The sequence below is a fragment of the Schistocerca piceifrons genome, chromosome 11 (genome assembly GCF_021461385.2).
Source record: "Schistocerca piceifrons isolate TAMUIC-IGC-003096 chromosome 11, iqSchPice1.1, whole genome shotgun sequence".
Taxonomy (NCBI): Eukaryota; Metazoa; Arthropoda; class Insecta; order Orthoptera; family Acrididae; genus Schistocerca; species Schistocerca piceifrons.
Genome location: NC_060148.1, coordinates 87850355 through 87872941, shown reverse-complemented (window position 1 = coordinate 87872941; position 22587 = coordinate 87850355). Strand labels below are relative to the sequence as shown.

At 44.4% G+C, this 22587-nt stretch overlaps 1 protein-coding gene across 1 annotated transcript in view; it reads left to right on the top strand.

Moving 5' to 3' along the window:
* LOC124719732 overlaps window positions 1-22587 on the top strand; it is a 467864-nt gene that overhangs the window by 171938 nt on the left and 273339 nt on the right. The window contains exon 3 of the mRNA XM_047244934.1: window positions 22236-22332. Coding sequence (XP_047100890.1) covers window positions 22236-22332 — 97 coding nt within the window. The remainder of the gene's footprint in view (window positions 1-22235; window positions 22333-22587) is intronic.

The following is a 22587-nucleotide window of genomic DNA, read 5'->3' as shown; positions in this document are numbered from 1 at the left end:
GTGTTTGAAACATCGAAAGGCGGAAGGAACCACTACAACCAAGATAGACTAAAGAAACAACAGTCCACACCACAGTCAAGGAGGGTGTCGAACTACACGTCGTGCCGGACAGCATCGGAAAGACGAGGAAAAGTACGAGGTGTGGCTAGAAAAAAACCGGACTAGTACTGGTGAAACAATAAAACGAATGCAATAAGGCTGAAAGTCGCGTGGCCTGTCACGAGACTCTCGCTCCGCCTACTGCTCGAGTTTCATCTGCCTCCTGCACTCAGTCTGCCCGTGGCGTCTGTTTTAAATAGTTGACGTTTTGTCTGTGCGTCGGAAAATGTTGAGTGTACAGAAAGAACAGCGTGTTAACATCAAATTTTGTTTCAAACTAGGAAAATCTGCAAGTGAAACGTTTGTAATGTTACAACAAGTGTACGGCGATGATTGTTTATCGCGAACACAAGTGTTTGAGTGGTTTAAACGATTTAAAGATGGCCGCGAAGACACCAGTGATGACACTCGCACTGGCAGACCATTGTCAGCAAAAACTGATGCAAACACTGAAAAAATCGGTAAACTTGTTCCTTGTCAACTCCTGTTAACTCAAGACACTGCTCTGATTGTTAAACGGCGATTTTGTCGAACAAGTTTACCGATTTTTTCAATGTTTGCATCAGTTTTTGCTGACAATGGTCTGCCAGTGCGAGTGTCATCACTGGTGTCTTCGCGGCCATCTTTAAATCGTTTAAACCACTCAAACACTTGTGTTCGCGATAAACAATCATCGCCGTACACTTGTTGTAACATTACAAACGTTTCACTTGCAGATTTTCCTAGTTTGAAACAAAATTTGATGTTAACACGCTGTTCTTTCTGTACACTCAACATTTTCCGACGCACAGACAAAACGTCAACTATTTAAGACAGACGCCACGGGCAGACTGAGTGCAGGAGGCAGATGAAACTCGAGCAGTAGGCGGAGCGAGAGTCACGTGACAGGCCACGCGACTTTCAGCCTTATTGCATTCGTTTTATTGTTTCACCAGTACTAGTCCGGTTTTTTTCTAGCCACACCCCGTACACTGCCGCAAAAATACGCTAACCTCCAGGCCAGGTAACTGGGCTGTTAGCGGCCACAAGGCAGAAAATACCGCTGGTTGAACTTCACTAATAAGAATAATACTAAATGCAAATTAACATCAAGGAGTAGAAGGCGGCTCATAGCTTCCTCTAACCTGACAGACTCGACAGACTCCACTTTTTGCGGTTGGTCTCACTGACCCTGGGAGCAGCAACATCCAAACAACACCGAGATCTCAAACTGTGGAGGTTTCACTACTGGATAAGGTTCACTCAACTTCAAACGTCCTGGGTTCGGTTCTCGGCTACAGCCCTTCGATCCGACAGTGCCTGCAGGCCACCAGCGGTCCCGGGCTGCCCCCGCGCTGTGGACTTCCTCGCTGCTCCGTCCGAAGCCCAGCTACCGATACCAGAACGCAGACAGCATTTACATAAGTGCACATTAAAAACCACACAAGATGCAGACAATTCTGCAAAGACAATTCCACAATGTCTCAAACAATACTAAAATCAGTCACTGTGAAACAACACGGACGAATTATAAAGCCGCCGGCACACGGACCGTGCTGTCGCACGTCAACGTTGAGCGTGCCGAATTCAACGTGCTGCTGAACGCTCAGGAACGATGCGACTCGTGCACACGGTACGTGGGGCCACAACGTGGTGTACGCCATCACAGCGCACTCCAGCGGCAGCTGAGGGATGTTTCTAGTTCCTAAACCACAATGTTTGTTCAACGGGCGCTCGTAAAATTCCCACGTTATCTCTGTTAAAAACGCACATTTCCTCCATCGTCCACCAAAAGTACCGTGTCCAATCAATAAGGACACAGGCTTATAAAAGTTCCATTACCAACAGTGTGGTACAAATTTGGAATAAGATAAACATTATTTCATCATTCCCACATTTTAGTAAAACCTGAAGGTCAGTCATACTTGATCACTGTTCCTACCCAATAGCTTTGCAACATGTGAATTACGAAGCGTAAAAGAAAAAGCAGCAAAATATCCTTATACAAGTAGCGCAAGATGTCCTGTAGATTAAGTCAATCGAACAAAGTCACCCCTCAAAAAGAAGTGAACTTATATTTACATAACATCAAATATTATAGTATATACTTATATTAAACTAATAATAAACTATCAGAACCCAATAAAAACGCGAATGTTAGGAGAAAAAAAATTGGATCTGTCAAGACGCGAACCACTGCCCCACTAAACAACTGCATTTAGAACAGTAACGGTACTTTTTTTTTCAATTTATTGGTCATAACATTCCACAGTAGTACATAATTTTCAGCTGACATTTAAAAGTAATAAAACAAACTAAAATTAATTACAGGTTCTTTGGCATTTTAGAAAAAATCCAAGTCTAAACCAGATAGTGATGTTCGTCACTTGATCGTATTTGTTTTTCAAAGATCAAATTGTCTCTCGTTTCTTCATGTTCTGAATCGCATAATCGAAAATGGAGTTCACATGACTGTTCTTCTGAAGAAGTTGGCGTATGTATCATAGTGATTATTCATGCGTAGCAGCTTGTGGTGCTCGTCGGAAATGTACGTCCAAAATTCTCCTTCGCTCCTTTCTTTACTGGACAGCAGGTAAAATACCGCCTGTCCCTTCAACCAGTTGACGGCATTTTTCTTCCAGGTGGGGTATAGCTCTTCTTCCGGGTATAAAAGGCACGCTGGCGTTATCAAATACGGCGGTTTTCTCTGCATAGTTGCTAATTTTTTTCTGATTGACAACCATATATTATTCGCATTTCCACAGACAAATTGATGTTCATCTGTGTCAATCAGATTGCAAGTGGTACACAAAGGGGAGTCAGCCAGGTGAATGGAATGTAGTCTGGAGTTCGTTGGAAATTTCGTATTCACAAAATACACTCCTGTAAATGGAAAAAAGAACACATTGACACCGGTGTGTCAGACCCACCATACTTGCTCCGGACACTGCGAGAGGGCTGTACAAGCAATGATCACACGCACGGCACAGCGGACACACCAGGAACCGCGGTGTTGGCCGTCGAATGGCGCTAGCTGCGCAGCATTTGTGCACCGCCGCCGTCAGTGTCAGCCAGTTTGCCGTGGCATACGGAGCTCCATCGCAGTCTTTAACACTGGTAGCATGCCGCGACAGCGTGGACGTGAACCGTATGTGCAGTTGACGGACTTTGAGCGAGGGCGTATAGTGGGCATGCGGGAGGCCGGGTGGACGTACCGCCGAATTGCTCAACACGTGGGGCGTGAGGTCTCCACAGTACATCGATGTTGTCGCCAGTGGTCGGCGGAAGGTGCACGTGCCCGTCGACCTGGGACCGGACCGCAGCGACGCACGGATGCACGCCAAGACCGTAGGATCCTACGCAGTGCCGTAGGGGACCGCACCGCCACTTCCCAGCAAATTAGGGACACTGTTGCTCCTGGGGTATCGGCGAGGATCATTCGCAACCGTCTCCATGAAGCTGGGCTACGGTCCCGCACACCGTTAGGCCGTCTTCCGCTCACGCCCCAGCATCGTGCAGCCCGCCTCCAGTGGTGTCGCGACAGGCGTGAATGGAGGGACGAATGGAGACGTGTCGTCTTCAGCGATGAGAGTCGCTTCTGCCTTGGTGCCAATGATGGTCGTATGCGTGTTTGGCGCCGTGCAGGTGAGCGCCACAATCAGGACTGCATACGACCGAGGCACACAGGGCCAACACCCGGCATCATGGTGTGGGGAGCGATCTCCTACACTGGCCGTACACCACTGGTGATCGTCGAGGGGACACTGAATAGTGCACGGTACATCCAAACCGTCATCGAACCCATCGTTCTACCATTCCTAGACCGGCAAGGGAACTTGCTGTTCCAACAGGACAATGCACGTCCGCATGTATCCCGTGCCACCCAACGTGCTCTAGAAGGTGTAAGTCAACTACCCTGGCCAGCAAGATCTCCGGATCTGTCCCCCATTGAGCATGTTTGGGACTGGATGAAGCGTCGTCTCACGCGGTCTGCACGTCCAGCACGAACGCTGGTCCAACTGAGGCGCCAGGTGGAAATGGCATGGCAAGCCGTTCCACAGGACTACATCCAGCATCTCTACGATCGTCTCCATGGGAGAATAGCAGCCTGTATTGCTGCGAAAGGTGGATATACACTGTACTAGTGCCGACATTGTGCATGCTCTGTTGCCTGTGTCTATGTGCCTGTGGTTCTGTCAGTGTGATCATGTGATGTATCTGACCCCAGGAATGTGTCAATAAAGTTTCCCCTTCCTGGGACAATGAATTCACGGTGTTCTTATTTCAATTTCCAGGAGTGTTGGTAAATACGGGTGGTGTATGTTCCTCCAGATATCATGCCAAGAGTGACCGACGGATTTTTGTTCTACTCATTACGCTAAACCAACAACTCACCGCTTGTATCTAATCATCTGGCCAGAAGATGATGGGTACGAAACTCGTTGAAACGTTGCGACAAGACGACGCCACCACTCGGCTGATAACCCGAGAAGAATTCATCACTGTTTGCATGTCGCCCGTCACTTGCGACACCGTTGTAAATTCAAGTTAAGTATTGCCAATCTTCTTATTTGTACTAAAAACTATTAATGTGATTTTGCTTGAATCGTTGTATAGCATTCCGAGAACGCAGCATCCTTTAGGCACCATATACGAGACGAGTGGGCAAGACCTCACACTTACAAGTGTTTCATACTGTTTCTGACCACCCTGAAAACACACCTTCTAACTTTAATATGCCTTATTGCGGTATGTATCTACAACATTACTCTGCAATTCACAGTGTTTAGGAGCGTAGCAGAGGGTTTCTAGAACCACCTTCAAGCTATATCTCTACCATTCTACTCTCGAACGGAGCCCGGGAAAAACGAGCCCTTAAATCTTCCCGTGCGAGGTCTAATTTCTCTTATTGTATTATGACGATCGCTTCTCCCTAAGTATGTGGACGCCTACGAAATATTTGCGGCATCGGAGAAGAACATTCTGCTACAACGAAATAACGTCTTTGTTTTAAGGATCGTCATCGAATTCACGTATTATGTCCGTGGCGCTCTCTTCCCTGTTTCGCGATAATCAAAAACGAGCTGCCCTTCTTTGAACTGCCGGCCAGAGTGGCCGTGCGGTTCTAGGCGCTACAGTCTGGAGCCGAGCGACCGCTACTGTCACAGGTTCGAATCCTGCCTCGGGCATGGATGTGTGTAATGTCCTTAGGCGACTGATGACCTCAGAAGTTAAGTCGTATAGTGCTCAGAGCCATTTTCTTTGAACTTTTTCGATGCCCTCTATTAATCCTATCTGTTAAGGATTCCAAACCGCACAGCAATACTCCAGAACAGGGCGGACAAGCGTGGTGTAAGCAGTCTCTTTAGCAGACCTGTTGCACCTTCTAAGTGTTCTGCCAGTTAATCGCAGACTTTGGTTTGCTTCCCCCACAACATTTTCTATGCGTTCGTTCCAATTTAGGTTATTAGTAATTGTAATCCCTAAGTATTAAGTTGAATTTACAACCATTAGATTTGTGTGATTTGTCGCGTAACCGAAATTTATCGGACTTCGTTTCGTACTCCTGTAGATGACTTCACGCTTTTCATTATTAAATTGCCACTTCTCGCACCATACAGATGTCTAAATGGTTTCGAAATCTGAGACTTTAACGTATTATTACACCTCTTAATGAGCAGATTGTGACAGCATTTTAAATTTTTAAATTAGGCCAGTAATTAAATAAAACATTCAATTATCAAAGTTTTGTTACCCCTGCAAGCCGCCAGAGACAGACAACCTGAAACTAGGATCGTATACCGATATAGCTGTTTAATGATATAAATTTAGAACGCGGATGTAATGAGGTGTCTTGAACAGAACGACTCCTTCGAGGCCGACGAGCATGAATTCCAAAACATCTGTCATGTGAAACTCAATTCGCGTTTTTGACTCTTGGAACCTTGAAAGACGTGCGTCAAGCCAATGAGATGCAGACAGTACTTCTCAGTCGTGTGTGGATAGCTCAGTCGACAGAGAATTTGGGCGCAAAAGACACAATTTCTGGGTTCGAGTCCCGGTGCGGCACGCAGCCTTCACGTGCCTGGAAGTTTGCAGGCAACTTGTCATAAATCTTGAGAAATGCAAAAATCAATTACCAAGTACGCCGGCCGAAGTGGCCGTGCGGTTAAAGGCGCTGCAGTCTGGAACCGCAAGACCGCTACGGTCGCAGGTTCGAATCCTGCCTCGGGCATGGATGTTTGTGATGCCCTTAGGTTAGTTAGGTTTAACTAGTTCTAGGGGACTAATGACCTCAGCAGTTGAGTCCCATAGTGCTCAGAGCCATTTGAACCAATTACCAAGTACAAATGAGACACAAAAGCCATCAGTCAACTCATAAAATTACCGTACGGTACGTGGCGGAGGGTACTTTGCACCAGTCCTACTCATTTATTTTCCTGTTTCACTGGCAGATATAGCGAGGGGGAACGACTGTCTCTGTACCCCCGTATGAGCCCTAATTTCTCGTATACCCTTGTTTCTCGCACCTTACCTTCGTGGTCCTTACGCGCCGTGTATGTTGGCGGCAGTAGAATAATTCCGCAGTCCGCTTTAAATGCCGGTTCTGTAAATTTTCTCAATAGTGTTTCTCGAAAAGAACGTCGCCTTCTCCTCAGGGATTCCCATGTGAGCTCCGAAGCATCTCCAAAACACTTAAGTTTTGTTCAGATCTACCGGTAAAAAATCTAGCAACCCGTCTCTGAACTGCTTCGATGTCTTTCTTCAGTCGGGCTTGGTACCAAGTCTCGAGCAGTATTCAAGAATAGGTCGCACCAGCGTCCTGTATGCGGTATCCTTTACAGGTGAACCACTCTTTCCTAAAATTCTCCCATTAAATTGAAATCGACCATTCCCGTTACCTAACACAGTTCTCACATGCTCATTCCAGTTTATATCGCTTTCCACAATTACGCCCAGATATTTAAACGACTTGACTGTGTCAATCTGGACCCTAATAATACTGTCTCCGAGAAATTACAGGTCTGATCTTCCTACTCCTCCGCATTCCATTTTCCCACATTTAGAGGTAGCTGCCATTCATCACAACAATCACTCGACTTAGACCCTCTACCGTAAACACCGGCATCATCTGCAAACAACTGCAAATTGCTCCCCAGCCTGTCTGCCAAATCCTTTATGTGTACAGCGAACAGCAGCGGTCCTATCACAATCACTTCCCTGGAGCACACCTGACGAGACCCTGGTCTCTGACGAACGCTCGCCCTCGATGACAACACACTGGGTTCTGCTGTTTAATAAGTGTTGGAGCCACTCACATATCTGTGAACATGTTCCATATGGTCGTACCTTCAACAGCCTGCAATGGGGCACCGTACCGTGTCAAATGCTTTCCGGAAATCTAGAAACATGGAATCTGCCTGCTGCCCTTCATTCATAGTTCGCTTGAGAGGCACCCACATGCCTTGATCATACTGTGGCATCAAGCAGTCAGGCCTGCAAGATGAGTGGTCTGCCAAGCGAGTGGATTCATTCTTAATTTATCGAGTAACATGAACTCTAGTACTCACAATTAAGTTACAAGTTATTCTCCTGTTTGAATATTACGCAACGGGTACGGAAACGCACATCTGACTATTAGTAATTTACACAACTCTGACAGTTCACTACGCACTGGCAATACCACATTTCCTTTCTTATTTAACGGCTTTGATCAACACGTGGCCATCGCACTGAATATGAATGGCGCACACATTATAAATTCTGGATATCATGACAACATACAATTCGAAGGAAAAGGCCACCAATCTTTTTCTTTTCACTATCTTATTTATTCCAATAAATTCTATAACCTAAATACACAAATTCTATAACCTACAACAATAACACACGAGAAATTCCGCCCAGTGGGCATGGCTTTACACTGGTGATTATCTTATGGTCTCGTAATTATTTAACGCTACAGTGCACTTTCAGGATAGGATGGTGGATCTTTTATTATATCTCACACTTCGACTCTCACAATCATCATCACTAAACTTTCCTCCAGACCGAGCGGTACAAAAGGAACACGCATAACCCACTACCTCTGAAACTACCTTGCTACTCTCCCATGTAAACCACACATACTTAAATTTCATGACATGCACCACACTGGAACATGGAATACAACACAAGGAATAATCACAACATTATCACTTTCAGCTTTCCCACTTCAATTAAAATTCATCCCAGTTTCACACGACACTGCCCCACTTCGTAACTTTTCTTTCCTACTACGAACTCTGGACGATATATGCACGTCTTCCTGTGCAATGCAAGCCAAGTGGCGTTGCTGGATAGACGGCTGACTCACCTTGCTTCTCTCTCAGAGTATTATAGTTTGAATCAAGCGTCACACGGAAACATAAATGCAAAGTAATATTAAGAGCATCTTCATCACACACGCGAGTCCTGAACTGATACCATGGACGAGTACTTCTCTTTATCGTCTCATACACAGATTGAGACTCACACAGTACTCACCACGTGGAAGTACTCGCCTCTAATTTCAAATTCTGCACACGCTATTTCTTAAATATTTCAACTTATGGTACACACGCTATTTCTTAAATATTTCAACTTATAGTACACACGCTAGTAATTCAGCTTAACTTAAGCACACGGAAGTATTCCAACTTATTGCTACACGTGGTTTCATTGTGACCGTTGGTCACTTCCGAAGATTACTGCGATCCCATTAATATTACCCGCCTGTCATTTAATTCTCCCCACAAAAGTTCCTGAAATAGAGAAATTATTATTCCAAACTGCTCTTAAGTATTTCACATGCATACCATGTCTCCACTCTTTTGTCTTTACGGAGCACACCTAAGACAGGTCTTACCAACACTAGATCCAGCGGCAGAGTGCTGAAACATGGCCGTTCTTCAGGTCAGCTCGCACCTCTGCTGAAGTGTGGGAGCACCTCGCTACCGTATTGGTCAGCCACATTTCAGGCGCTCAAAGCTCCGGTAAGTTTCATCTCTTTGGTTCCACCAAAGGTGGCCAAAGGATCGTCTCAAAGATGATCATATATTCACATTCAGTATCTGCGGTTAGCAGACGACCATACATTCATTCATTTCACAGATCTCACCAAACTGGATGTAGGGATTTACTTTGTGGGAGTGCACATGTGATCAATTAAATAAATAAATTTTCATTCTTTCCCACACTGGTATCCGGCTTCGCTGTATTAATTGAAATTGAGTTATTTTTACAAAATATATGTTGTTCTGACAAGAATAACGAAGAATGTTGTACCTATTTTCAATGTCGGGCGGCACTGTACCCTTTCACGCTGTATATTAAATGTATATTACGTGAGAAAAGTGCAGGGTGAGTTTCGCTGGAGCGATGCTTTCTAAAACGACGATTCGTGGATATGAGCTTGTCACTCTCAAGAAAGTTTATTCTATTCGAACTGTAAATAAGTTCAAGGATTCTGCAGCAAAAAGAAGTTAGGCATATTGATCTGTAATTTTTCAGGTCCGTTCTTTTACCATTCTTATGTACTGGAGTCATCTGCGCTCTTTTTCCAGTCGCTTGGGACTTTGTGCTGGGCGAAAGATTCGCGCTAAATGCAAGCTAGATAAGGGGCCAGTGCCGTAGAGTTGTTGTTGTTGTGGTCTTCAGTCCTGAGACTGGTTTGATGCAGCTCTCCATGCTACTCTATCCTGTGCAAGCTTCTTCATCTCCCAGTACCTACTGCAACCTACATCCTTCTGAATTTGCTTAGTGTATTCATCTCTTGGTCTCCCTCTACGATTTTTACCCTCCACGCTGCCCTCCAATGCTAAATTTGTGATCCCTTGATGCCTCAAAACATGTCCTACCAACCGATCCCTTCTTCTAGTCAAGTTGTGCCACAAATCCCTCTTCTCCCCAATCCTATTCAGTACCTCCTCATTAGTTACGTGATCTACCCACCTTATCTTCAGCATTCTTCTGTAGCACCACATTTCGAAAGTACTCTTTGTAAAACCAGACTGGGATTCTATCCGGACCTGGTGATTTGTTTCTCTACGCCGGGGATGCTTGTTACAATGTCGCCCATACAGGACTCTGCCCGATGGTCGACTTATATCACCTGATACCAGCAAACATTTTAAACTACGTGCAGAGGTGTGTAGTGCAGCTAGTTTCGGCTACAGATAGAGAAAGCTCTATCCAAAGATCATTATGAATTTGCTTACAGGGTAGGCGTGTGATCGAGGAAGAAGACCACCGCAAGGTGAGTGGACATTTTCTGTAGGTTGAACGAATTAATGGCACCGGTGCAACACACTCCCTTGGATCAGACCAAACTATGACGATTCTTTCTAAACGTTGAGTGTTCCCTGTTAGTCCTGTTGCTACGGGCCCCCCCTCACTTGAGCGATATTGTAGTATCGGTCACACGAGCGTTTTTTAAATCAGTCTCTTTTTTTAGACTGACTGCATACTCCCAGTATCGTACAGCTGGAACGAGGTCTGGCACCTGTTTTGTCTATTCTGAAAAAGGACGGACAAGCGTAGTGCAGGCAGTCCCATTAGTGATTAGTAGGTCTGTTACGTTTTCTAAGTGTCCTGCCAACAAAACGCAGTCTTTCGATCGCCTGTCCTACAACATTTTCTGTGTGTTCCTTCTAATTTTAGATGTTGATAATTGTAATTTCTAGATATTTAGCTGAATATAATACCTTTAAATTTGTGTGATTTATTGTGTAACCTAAGCGTAACGGATTGATTTCAGCACTCATGTGGATCACCTCACACTTTCCATTATTTAGGATCAATCGCCAATTTTCGCACCATACAAATATCTTTTCTAAATAGTTCAGCAGCTTGTTTTGATCTTGTGATGACTTTAGTAGTCGATAAGACACCATCATCTGCAAGCAACCTAAGACGGCTGCTCAGATTGTCTCCTAAATCGTTTATGCAGATAAGAAACAGCACTGGGCCTATAACAGTGCATTGGGGAACGCCACAAATCAATTCTATTTTACTCGATGACTTTCCGTGAGTTACTACGAACTGTGCCCTCTCTGACCGGAAATCACGAATCCAGTCACATAACTGAGACGATATTCCATAAGCACGCAAATATGGTTCAAATGGCTCTGAGCACTATGGGACTTAACATCTGAGGTCATCAGTCCTCTAGAACTTAGAACTACTTAAACCTGCCTAACCTAAGGACATCACACACAACCATGCCCGAGGCAGGATTCGAACCTGGGACCGTAGCAGCAGCACGGTTCCGGACTGAAGCGCCTAGAACCGCTCAACCACAACGGCCGGCCATGAGCACGCAATTTGATTGTAAGCCGCTAGTCAGGTATAGTGTCACAACCGTTCTGGAACTCTAGAAATAGGAAATCGATATGAAATCCCTTGTCAATAGCACCCAACACTTCATGACAATAAATGCTTATTTTCGTTTCACCAGAACGATGTTTTCTGAATGCGTGTCGACTGTATGTCAGTAGGCCGTTCTCCTCGAGGCAAAAGCTTGAGCACACAAAATTCTTCTGCATACCGACGTTAATGATACGGGCAGGTAATTTAGTGATTACTCATATTGCCTTTCTTGAATATTGGTGTGACCTGTCGAACTTTCCAGTCGTAGGGTACGGATCTTTTGTCGAGCGAGCGGTTGTAAATCATTGTTAAATAAGCAGCTAATGCATCAGCATGCTCTGAAAGGAACCTAATTGGTATACAGTCTGGACGCGAAGACTTGGTTTACTTAAGTGATTTAAGTTGCTTCACTACTCCGAGGATATCTAATTCTAAGATATTCATGTAGGCAGCTGAGATTCGAAATCTGTAACATTTACTTCGTCTTCTTTTGTGAACGCATTTGCGAAGGCTGTGTTTAGTAACTCTGGTTTGAAAGCACTGTCTTCGATAGTATCTCCATTGCTATTGCGCAGAGAAGGCATTGATTGTTTCTAGCCGCTAATATACTTCACTTCACATCGCTTTGGATTTTCTGCCAGGTTTCGAGGCAAAGTTCCGTTGTGAAACTGTTACAGGTGTCTCCCATTGAAGACCGCGGTAAATTTCGAGCTTCTGTAAAAGATCACCAATCTTGGGGATTTTGCGTCCGTTTAAGTTTGGCGTGCTTTTTTCAGAAAACATCGTTCTTGTGAGACACAACTAGCTCTATACTGACACGAAGTGTAAAGTGCTATTGACTAGGGTTTCAAATGGACTCCGTATTTCTGGATTTCCGGAACGCCTTTGACACTATACCACATTATACTGAGTGCACTATCCGAAAATTACCTCGAGCAATTAAACAGAGAACCGATTCGTGGAGATAACATCTTGGACCTACTGATAACAAACAGACCCGAACTTTTCGACTCTGTAAGTGCAGAACAGGGAATCAGTGATCATAAGGCCGTTGCAGCATCCCTGAATATGGAAGTTAATAGGAATATAAAAAAAGGGAGGAAGGTTTATCTGTTTAGCAAGAGTAATAGAAGGCAGATTTCAGACTACCTAACAGATCAAAACGAAAATTTCTGTTCCGACACTGACAATGTTGAGTGTTTATGGAAAAAGTTCAAGGCAATCGTAAAATGCGTTTTAGACAGGTACGTGCCGAGTAAAACTGTGAGGGACGGGAAAAACCCACCGTGGTACAACAACAAAGTTAGGAAACTACTGCGAAAGCAAAGAGAGCTCCACTCCAAGTTTAAACGCAGCCAAAACCTCTCAGACAAACAGAAGCTAAACGATGTCAAAGTTAGCGTAAGGAGGGCTATGCGTGAAGCGTTCAGTGAATTCGAAAGTAAAATTCTATGTACCGACTTGACAGAAAATCCTAGGAAGTTCTGCTCTTACGTTAAATCAGTAAGTGGCTCGAAACAGCATATCCAGACACACCGGGATGATGATGGCATTGAAACAGAGGATGACACGCGTAAAGCTGAAATACTAAACACCTTTTTCCAAAGCTGTTTCACAGAGGCAGACCGCACAGCAGTTCCTTCTCTAAATCCTCGCACAAACGAAAAAATGGCTGACATCGAAATAAGTGTCCAAGGAATAGGAAAGCAACTGGAATCACTCAATAGAGGAAAGTCCACTGGACTTGACGGGATACCAATTCGATTCTACACAGAGTACGCGAAAGAACTTGCCCCCCCTTCTAACAGCCGTGTACCGCAAGTCTCTAGAGGAACGGAAGGTTCCAAATGATTGGAAAAGAGCACAGGCAGTCCCAGTCTTCAAGAAGGGTCGTCGAGCAGATGCGCAAAACTATAGACCTATATCTCTGACGTCGATCTGTTGTAGAATTTTAGAACATGTTTTTTGCTCGAGTATCATGTCGTTTTTGGAAACCCAGAATCTACTATGTAGGAATCAACATGGATTCCGGAAACAGCGATCGTGTGAGACCCAACTCGCTTTATTTGTTCATGAGACCCAGAAAATATTAGATACAGGCTCCCAGGTAGATGCCATCTTCCTTGACTTCCGGAAGGCGTTCGATACAGTTCCGCACTGTCGCCTGATAAACAAAGTAAGAGCCTACGGAATATCAGACCAGCTGTGTGGCTGGATTGAAGAGTTTTTAGCAAACAGAACACAGCATGTTGTTATCAATGGAGAGACGTCTACAGACGTTAAAGTAACCTCTGGCGCGCCACAGGGGAGTGTTATGGGACCATTGCTTTTCACAATATATATAAATGACCTAGTAGATAGTGTCGGAAGTTGCGTGCGGCTTTTCGCGGATGATGCTGTAGTATACAGAGAAGTTGCAGTATTAGAAAATTGCAGCGAAATGCAGGAAGATCTGCAGCGGATAGGCACTTGGTGCAGGGAGTGGCAACTGTCCCTTAACATAGACAAATGTAATGTACTGCGAATACATAGAAAGAAGGATCCTTTATCGTATGATTATATGATAGCGGAACAAACACTGGTAGCAGTTACTTCTGTAAAATATCTGGGAGTATGCGTGAGGAACGATTTGAAGTGGAATGATCATATAAAATTAATTGTTGGTAAGGCGGGTGCCAGGTTGAGATTCATTGGGAGAGTCCTTAGAAAATGTAGTCCATCAACAGAGGAGGTGGCTTACAAAACACTCGTTCGACCTATACTTGAGTATTGCTCATCAGTGTGGGATCCGTACCAGACCGGGTTGACGGAGGAGATAGAGAAGATCCAAAGAAGAGCGGCGCGTTTCGTCACAGGGTTATTTGGTAACCGTGATAGCGTTACGGAGATGTTTAGCAAACTCAAGTGGCAGATTCTGCAAGAGAGGCGCTCTGCATTGCGGTGTAGCTTGCTCGCCAGGTTTCGAGAGGGTGCGTTTCTGGATGAGGTATCGAATATATTGCTTCCCCCTACTTATACCTCCCGAGGAGATCACGAATGTAAAATTAGAGAGATTAGAGCGCGCACGGAGGCTTTGAGACAATCGTTCTTCCCGCGAACGATACACGACTGGAACAGGAAAGGGAGGTAATGACAGTGGCACGTAAAGTGCCCTCCGCCACACACCGTTGGGTGGCTTGCTGAGTACAAATGTAGATGTAGATGAAGCGGCTCATAGTGAAACTGAATACTTATGGAATATCGTCTCAGTTATGTGACTGGATTTGTGATTTCCTGTCAGAGAAGTCAAAGTGCTTTGTAATTGGCGTAAAGTCATCGAGTAAAACGGAAGTGATTTCTGGCGTTCCCCGAGGCAGTGTTATAGGTCCTGTGCTGTTCCTTATCTATATAAACGACTTAGGAGACAATCTGAACAGCCGTCTTAGCTTGTTTGCAGATGATGCTGTCATTTATCAACAAGTAAATTCATCAGAAGATCAAGACAAATTGCAAAACGATGTAGGAAAGATATCTGTACAGTGCATAAATTGGCAATTGACCCTAAAAACAGGAAGGGTGAGGTCATCCACATGAGTGGGAATCCATTAAACTTCGGTTGCACGACAAATGTCAAATCTAAAGGCCGTAAATTCAACTACATACCTAGGAACTGCAATTACGAACAACTTAAATTGGAAGGGGCACATAGAAAATGTTATGGGGAAGGCTGCGTTTTATTGGCAGGACACTTGGAAAATGTAACAGATCTGCTAAGGAGACTGCCTACATTACGCTTGTCCGTCCTCTTTTAGAATACTGCTGCGCGGTGTGGGATTGGGATTGGAATAATAGGGAAGTGTGAAGATGGTTCGATGAACTATCAGCCAGGCACTTAAATGTGGTTTGCAGAGTATCCATGTAGATGTAGATGTAACCCGTTTTGTGTACCGAGGGGGATTATCTCCGTCGATTGTTAATTTATTTGGTACAAATCTCTCATTTGCTGTCTGTACTGTTTCAAGCCAACCACTAGTTTGTAGTCATCCCCTGCTTGGTGGCGTCTGTCTTCAGCTCATGCTCGAGCGTTGCTTAGGCTGGTATTACACTATCAAATTTCTTTGTCAAAGATTTGATCGAAGATGTGATCAAATATTCCGTCAAATATATTTGACAAAGATCTTTGACGTAGCACTAGAAGGGGTATTACAGTGTCATCAAATTTTTCGTCAAAGTTCAAGATGGCTGACAAAAACTTGTTATTAACCGCAGCAGTCGCACGTACCGCAGTTGCATTGTGTGCACATGCGGAAAAGAAGTGGAGGAAAAAAAGGAACCATACATACGAGGTTGACAGTCTTAAAAGTCCTGGGATTACAACTTGATAATAAATTCAGCTGGGAGGAGCACACCACAGAACTGCAGAAACGCCTTAACAGATCTGTATTTGCAATTCGAGTGTTAGCAGACATAGGCAACATAAAAATGAAAATGCTTGCATACTTTCATTCCGTAATATCATATGGTATAAAGATTTGGGTAAATCTTCAAGTCAAACAAAAGTTTTCAGAGTCTAAAGCGTATAATACGTATTATTTGTGGAGTAAATTCATGGACGTCCTGCTGGAACCTCTTCAAAAAACTGGGTATACTAACTACTGCGTGTCAGTATATTTACTCCTTAATGAAATTTGTCGTAAATAATATATCTCTTTTTCCAACAAACAACTCAGTTCATACATACAATACCAGGAACAAAAATGATCTGCAGAAGTTCAAAATGGGGTCCACTACTCAGGAATACTCATTTTGAATAATTTTCCAGCAAACATAAAAAATTTAGTTACAAATGAAGATCAGTTTAAAAGGAGCCTGAAAGACTTACTAGTGGCCAACTCCTTCTACTCCACTGACGAAATTTTTAATAGAAACAAATGTGTTTATTCATACTATTAGTATTGTTATTTCAGCTTTAAAAAAAATTGATGTGTTCCACATCCACGAGGATCTCCTCAGCACGGATCTATGGAACGAAAAACTAATCTAATCTGGGTGAAGCCGTGGGTTTTACGACGACACGATAAAAGCATTCAACAAAACTTGTTACGTGAGCTTACAGTGGAAGACGTCAAGTCGTACATCAATTACTTAAGAATGGATGAGCATACATTTCTGTATGTGCTCAATGAAGTGTATCCTCATATCACAAAGCACAATATTCACTTAAGAACTGCTACATCTTCAGAAGACAGGCTCACTGTAACACTCAGATTCCTTGCTACAGGAGAGGGATGGGTTAGGTTAGGTCAGGTCTCCAACCTTCTTAATCTGTTTTGGTATTCAGCGTGTCTCACGTTGTATAGCGCCTCATCAGCTTCATACATCTCTATTAATTTTGTAGTTGTCGGCACACACAATTGTATTTACCGGCAATGTTTATAAAAACACTACAGGTGACAGAAGGCTGCAGTGATGCTAGCGCTCCATGTGGTAACATGTCACATTGCTGTGAACAGAAGACAAGCGATATCTTTGATCAAATCTACAGCGAGGCCCTAGATTTGATCAAATATTGGACGACATTTGACAAAGTCCCTATTACACTATCAAATATCTTTGACAAAGATTTTGGACAAAGATATTTGACAAAGAAATTTGATAGTGTAATACCGGCCTTAGCAGTACGCACTGTGGGCTGTGACGAACTGTTCGATCGATGTACCCCATGCTGTTTTTAAGTCCCCGTGCACTGTCACTGAGCTACCAGGACTGCTGCTGCCCTCTTTGATATTTATGAGTGATTCCTTCCTCTAATTTCGTACGATTTTCTGCAACCACACTCCGCAGTGTTGCACGGTCGCTGCTCTTCAGAACACGAGGTCTGTCTAGTAACGGTGTAGCTACGGTTATTCGTTCGCGTTTGCACCTTCGAATCACATCGTCAACAGTCAACTTGAACAGCTTTAGGAGGGTTGAAATGTCCCTGATGGATCTGTTAACCAGTTGACATTCAATGTCCGCCCCGGGTAATTGAGTGACTGAGTTAACCGATCAACGAACGAACTTAAACGGGTGTCTTATGACCTCCGCTCCGAGCAGATGCAACGAACGAAAGTGAACAAAATGAGATTAATAAACAAAAAAAAAGAGTGGTCAGCGCGACAGAATGTTAATCCTAAGGGCCCGGGTTCGATTCCCGACGGGATCGGAGATTTTCTCCGCTCAGTGACTGGGTGTTCGTCCTAATCATCATCATTGCATCCCCATCGACGCGCAGGTCGCCGCAGTGGCGTCAAATCGAAAGACCTGCACCAGGCGAACGGTCTACCCGACGGGAGGCCCTAGCCACACGACATTTACATTTTTATCATAAGAATAAACCTGATGTAAACATTACGCCAAGTATTCTTCCGCGTCTGCTTGAATCTCCTTGGATTTCGTTTCACGTGGAGCGGAAGCCAGGCTGTGACCAGTAGAATCAAGTACGATTTCATAAGGACACGTTTTATGCTGTGGTACACGCACAGAGACTGAGCGATAATGCGGGACAACAGCTTTACTGGCGCGTTAAACCTGGACAGCATTGGCCAGCCAGCGGTCCAACTAACCTGAACTCGTGAGAGCAGTTGCAGGTCAGACGTAAAAAAAGAGACGAGCAGAGATACAGTATAGCTTCGAATGTCATTTAATTTTTAAAGAGAATACAGTAATATTCGGCAAAACTCCAGCACTACTGCACGCTTCTTACAAGGGAACCTCCCCATCGCACCTCCCTCGGATTTAGTTATAAGTTGGCACAGTGGATAGGCCTTGAAAAACTGGACACAGATCAATCGAGAAAACAGGAAGAAGTTGTGTGGAACTGTGAAAAAATAAACAAAATATACAAACTGAATAGTTCAGTGGAAGATATGCAACATCAAGGACGCCGGGAACGCCAGAACGCCGTGGTCTCGTGGTAACGTGAGCAGCTGCGGAGGGAAAGGTCCTTGGTTCGAATCCTCCATCGAGTGAAAAGTTTAACTTTTTATTTTCAGTTTATGTGTCAAACTCTTATGTTTTCATCACTTTTTTGGGAGTGATTATCACATGCACAAGAAAACCTAAATCGGGCAAGGTAGAAGAATCTTTTTACCCATTCGCCAAGTGTACAAGTTTGGTGGGTCGACAACATATTCCTGTCATGTGACGCACATGCCGTCACCAGTGTCGTATAGAATATATCAGACGTGTTTTCCTGTGGAGGAATCGGTTGACCTATGACCTTGCGATCAAATATTTTCGGTTCCCATTGGAGAGGCACGTCCTTTCGTCTACTAATCGCACGGTTTTGCGATGCGGTCGCAAAACACAGAAACTAAACTTATTACAGTGAAAAGAGACGTCAATGAACGAACGGACAGATAATAACTATGCAAAAATAAAGAAATTTAAATTTTAACTCGAGGGAAGACTTGAACCAAGGACCTCTCGTTCTGCAGCTGCTCACGCTACCACCAGACCACGCCGCTCCTGAGCTCACATTGTCCATGATATTGCTTATGTGACTCATGGACTACTCAGTTTGTATATTTTGCTTATTTTTTCATAGTTCCACACAACTTCTTCCTGTTTTCTCAATTGATCTGTGTTCAGTTTATCAAGGCCTATCCACTGTGCCAACTTATAACTAAATCTGAGGGGGGTGCGATGTGGAGGTTCCCTTGTTAGGTGGCCAGACGGAAAGCATAAAATTCTCTCTTTCTCACCTGTCATAGCCTTCTAACTACAAACAAGCGTGATGAAAATTCCTAACATAAATACAGTGTAATTTTTCTAAGCGAGCCGTCTGTAATGCAAAAGCATACTGCAGCGATTTCACCTTAGTGTTGAATACTGAAGCCACTGAAGGTATTAATTACAGTCAGTCGTCCGGTAATCTCTTAGCTCCTTCCTTATCCGAATCCTGGAAATAGATTTCAGCACTAGAACTGTCACCTGCTACGTTTATAACGAGTTTGTCAACAACAGAATCCACGAAGCCAACTAGGCGCGGCATTTTCTACTCTTCTTTTATGCCGTTCCATCTCCCACCAGCGGGAAATACGGAAGCGTCCGATCCCACCCGTCTACTTTGACCCATGACGTCACAAATATGGCGGAAACAAAAACAAACACACACACTTTCCACAAGAAGCCTAATGACACTAACGGGACAAGCGCGGGAAATGTGGTGTTTTGGGTGGGGGGCAAACTAAATATAAACAAATTTAGACGCCTTGCGTAGCTACAACGTGTAAGTGAAGACAGCCATGCATGAATACCCACCCACCTCCCCAGGGGTCGTAACCCCTGCAACCCACAGAAGATAAAGATGCTTCAGTAGCTGATTAGTGTTTTTTGTCTTTAAAAAAAAAATCTCACGGGATAGAACGGACAGATCAGCAAGATAAATATAATAAACTAAAACAGAAATTCGAGGAAACAGATAATTAAAATAAGTAATAAGTGTTTTTAAATTTAAAAAAAAATCTCACGAGATAGAACGAACAGGTCAGAAAAGTAAATAAAATAAGATAAAACAGAATTGGAGACAGCCACACTCAAACCAAACTCCGCGTCGTCATGACGTCACACACAACACCCTTACGTCACGTGTCAAAGCCGACGCGTTGGATCGGACGCTTCTGTCGACCCCACCAGCGTTCAGCAGTTAGGTGTGAAAAAGTTGCCTGCGTTAGTTCCAGTACGTCTGTCAGCTTAACAGTCTTGTTACTTCTCGGGCCAAATCCCTTAACTTGGCCGGCAGAAGTGGCCGAGCGGTTCTAGGCGCTACAGTCTGGAGCCGCACGACCGCTACGGTCGCAGGTTCGAATCCTGCCTCGGGCGTGGATGTGTGTGATGTCGTTAGGTTAGTTAGGTTTAACTAGTTCTCAGTTCTAGGGGACTGATGACCCCAGCAGTTAAGTCCCATAGTGCTCAGAGCCATTTGAACCATCGCTTAACTTGGCTCCAGATCAGTTCTGTTGGGTTCATATTGTAATGGTACAGTGGCAAATGCAAAAATGCAGCATTTGTATCGTGTGCTCTATGCTGTGAAAATGATTGTTTTTCATGTTTCTACGACACATATCGACATCTGTGATGTAAAACAATGGACGTAGTCCATATAAAGAATACTATATTTAGTTTTTCATTTTTGCCCCAGAAATTAAATTATGTTTTGTTAATTTAAGCAGCTTTTATTTAAGTCTTTCATAAAAATCCATATTTAGGAATTTGTGTTCGCAATGAGAACCGGAATTTCGCGTGCAATATGTAATTCGAAACAAGAAGACGTGCATTATTCATAAAAAATGATGATGAATTTTACAATTATGAGATGTAGGTATTTCAAATTGAACGAGAAAAGAAAATGACTCAGACGAGAGCGTCAAATCGAAAGACTTGCACTCGGCGAACGATCTACACGGCGGGACTCCTAGTCACCCGACATTTATTTAGCGCTTTTAACAGTCAGGTGAAACTAAAATACTAAACTTTTCCCGAACAGGCCATGAAGGCCCAACGGTACCGACCGGCCGCCGTGTCATCTTCAGCCCACAGGCGTCACTGGATGCAGATACGGAGGGTCACGTGGTCAGCACACCGCTCTCCCGGCCGTATGTCAGTTTCCGAGACCCGAGCCGCTACTTCTCTATCAAGTAGCTCCTCAGTTTGGCTCACGAGGGCTGAGAGCACCCCGCTTGCCAACAGCGCTCGGCAGACCGGATGGTCACCCATCCAAGTGGCAGCCCAGCCCGACAGCGCTTAACTTCGGTGATATGACGGGAACCGGTGTTACCACTGCCGCAAGGGCGAAGAAACACGCATTAATGTTCCCAGAATACAACCCACATAACTGGAAAAAAATCGTTCTACTGAAAGAAAGAGTCAACTCTATCATACAAAATAGTAAACTGCAAATACACTTATAGGTTCCGCTACTTTTCCGAAGTCTGCTCCTATTGATTATGGATCCCTTGATTTTCGGAAATAATATTTGCTTCGCGAATAACCGTAGCTCATATTATACTCGTAAACAGCGAAATATTTCTAATAAATAATTACGTCGTCTTCTTTGGTGAAGGAGTTTTGGAAAACCGTTTTTAATAACCCTGCTTTGGTGGCACTGTCGTCAGTGACTTGGCCGTTGTTATCGCGCAGTGAAGGTATTGATAGCGTCTTGCCACTGGTGTGCTTTATGTATGAGCAGAATCTCTTTGGGTTTTCTGCCAGACTTCGAGACAGGATTTCGTTGTGGAAATTATTAAAAGCATCGCATTGAAGTACGCGCCATATTTCGAACTTCTCAGTTCACACGCGTCACTGGATGTGGATATGGAGGGGCATGTGGTCAGCACACCGCTCTCCCGGCCGTATGTCAGTTTACGAGACCGGAGGCGCTACTTCTCAGTCGAGTAGCTCCTCAGTTTGCCTCACAAGGGCTGAGTGCACCCCGCTCGGCAGACCGGATGGTCACCCATCCAAGTGCTCGCCCAGCCCGACAGCGCTTAACTTTCGTGATCTGACGGGAACCAGTGTTACCTGGCATGGAATAAAACGGTATAACTGAAAACCGGTTGTTTCAGCGATACCTGCCATCCTTATGGCGACATCCAGTGGTCAGTTCCGCATTCACTAGGGGTGTGGGCATACTTTCGACCAAACATTGTATCTGAGTAGTTGCATCCTTTGCACACATTTAGGTGTCCACCGTTCTCTGAGGAGGGGAACGGATGTTGGAAACATCCTGACACGGTCGCCTGTTTCAGGACTTGTCGGAGGTGTCGAGGAGGAGGACCCAGTCGTACAGCGCGGTCCAGAGGGTGGGACTACTGGAGCCCAGCGATGAGGCGGACACCATGCTGGGTAAGTCGATGTGCTCTCAGCTTAACTCTCCTTCCATCTGAACTCTGCCCCAGAGACCTTTCTGCCTCGCTACTGCACTTACTTACTTACTGGCTGGAAAGTTATTGGATATAGGTTCCGCATTTTTCTGCAAAACATTGTTTTCTCTTCCAGAATGAGATTTTCACTCTGCAGCGGAGTGTGCGCTGATATGAAACTTCCTGGCAGATTAAAACTGTGTGCCCGACCGAGACTCGAACTCGCGACCTTTGCCTT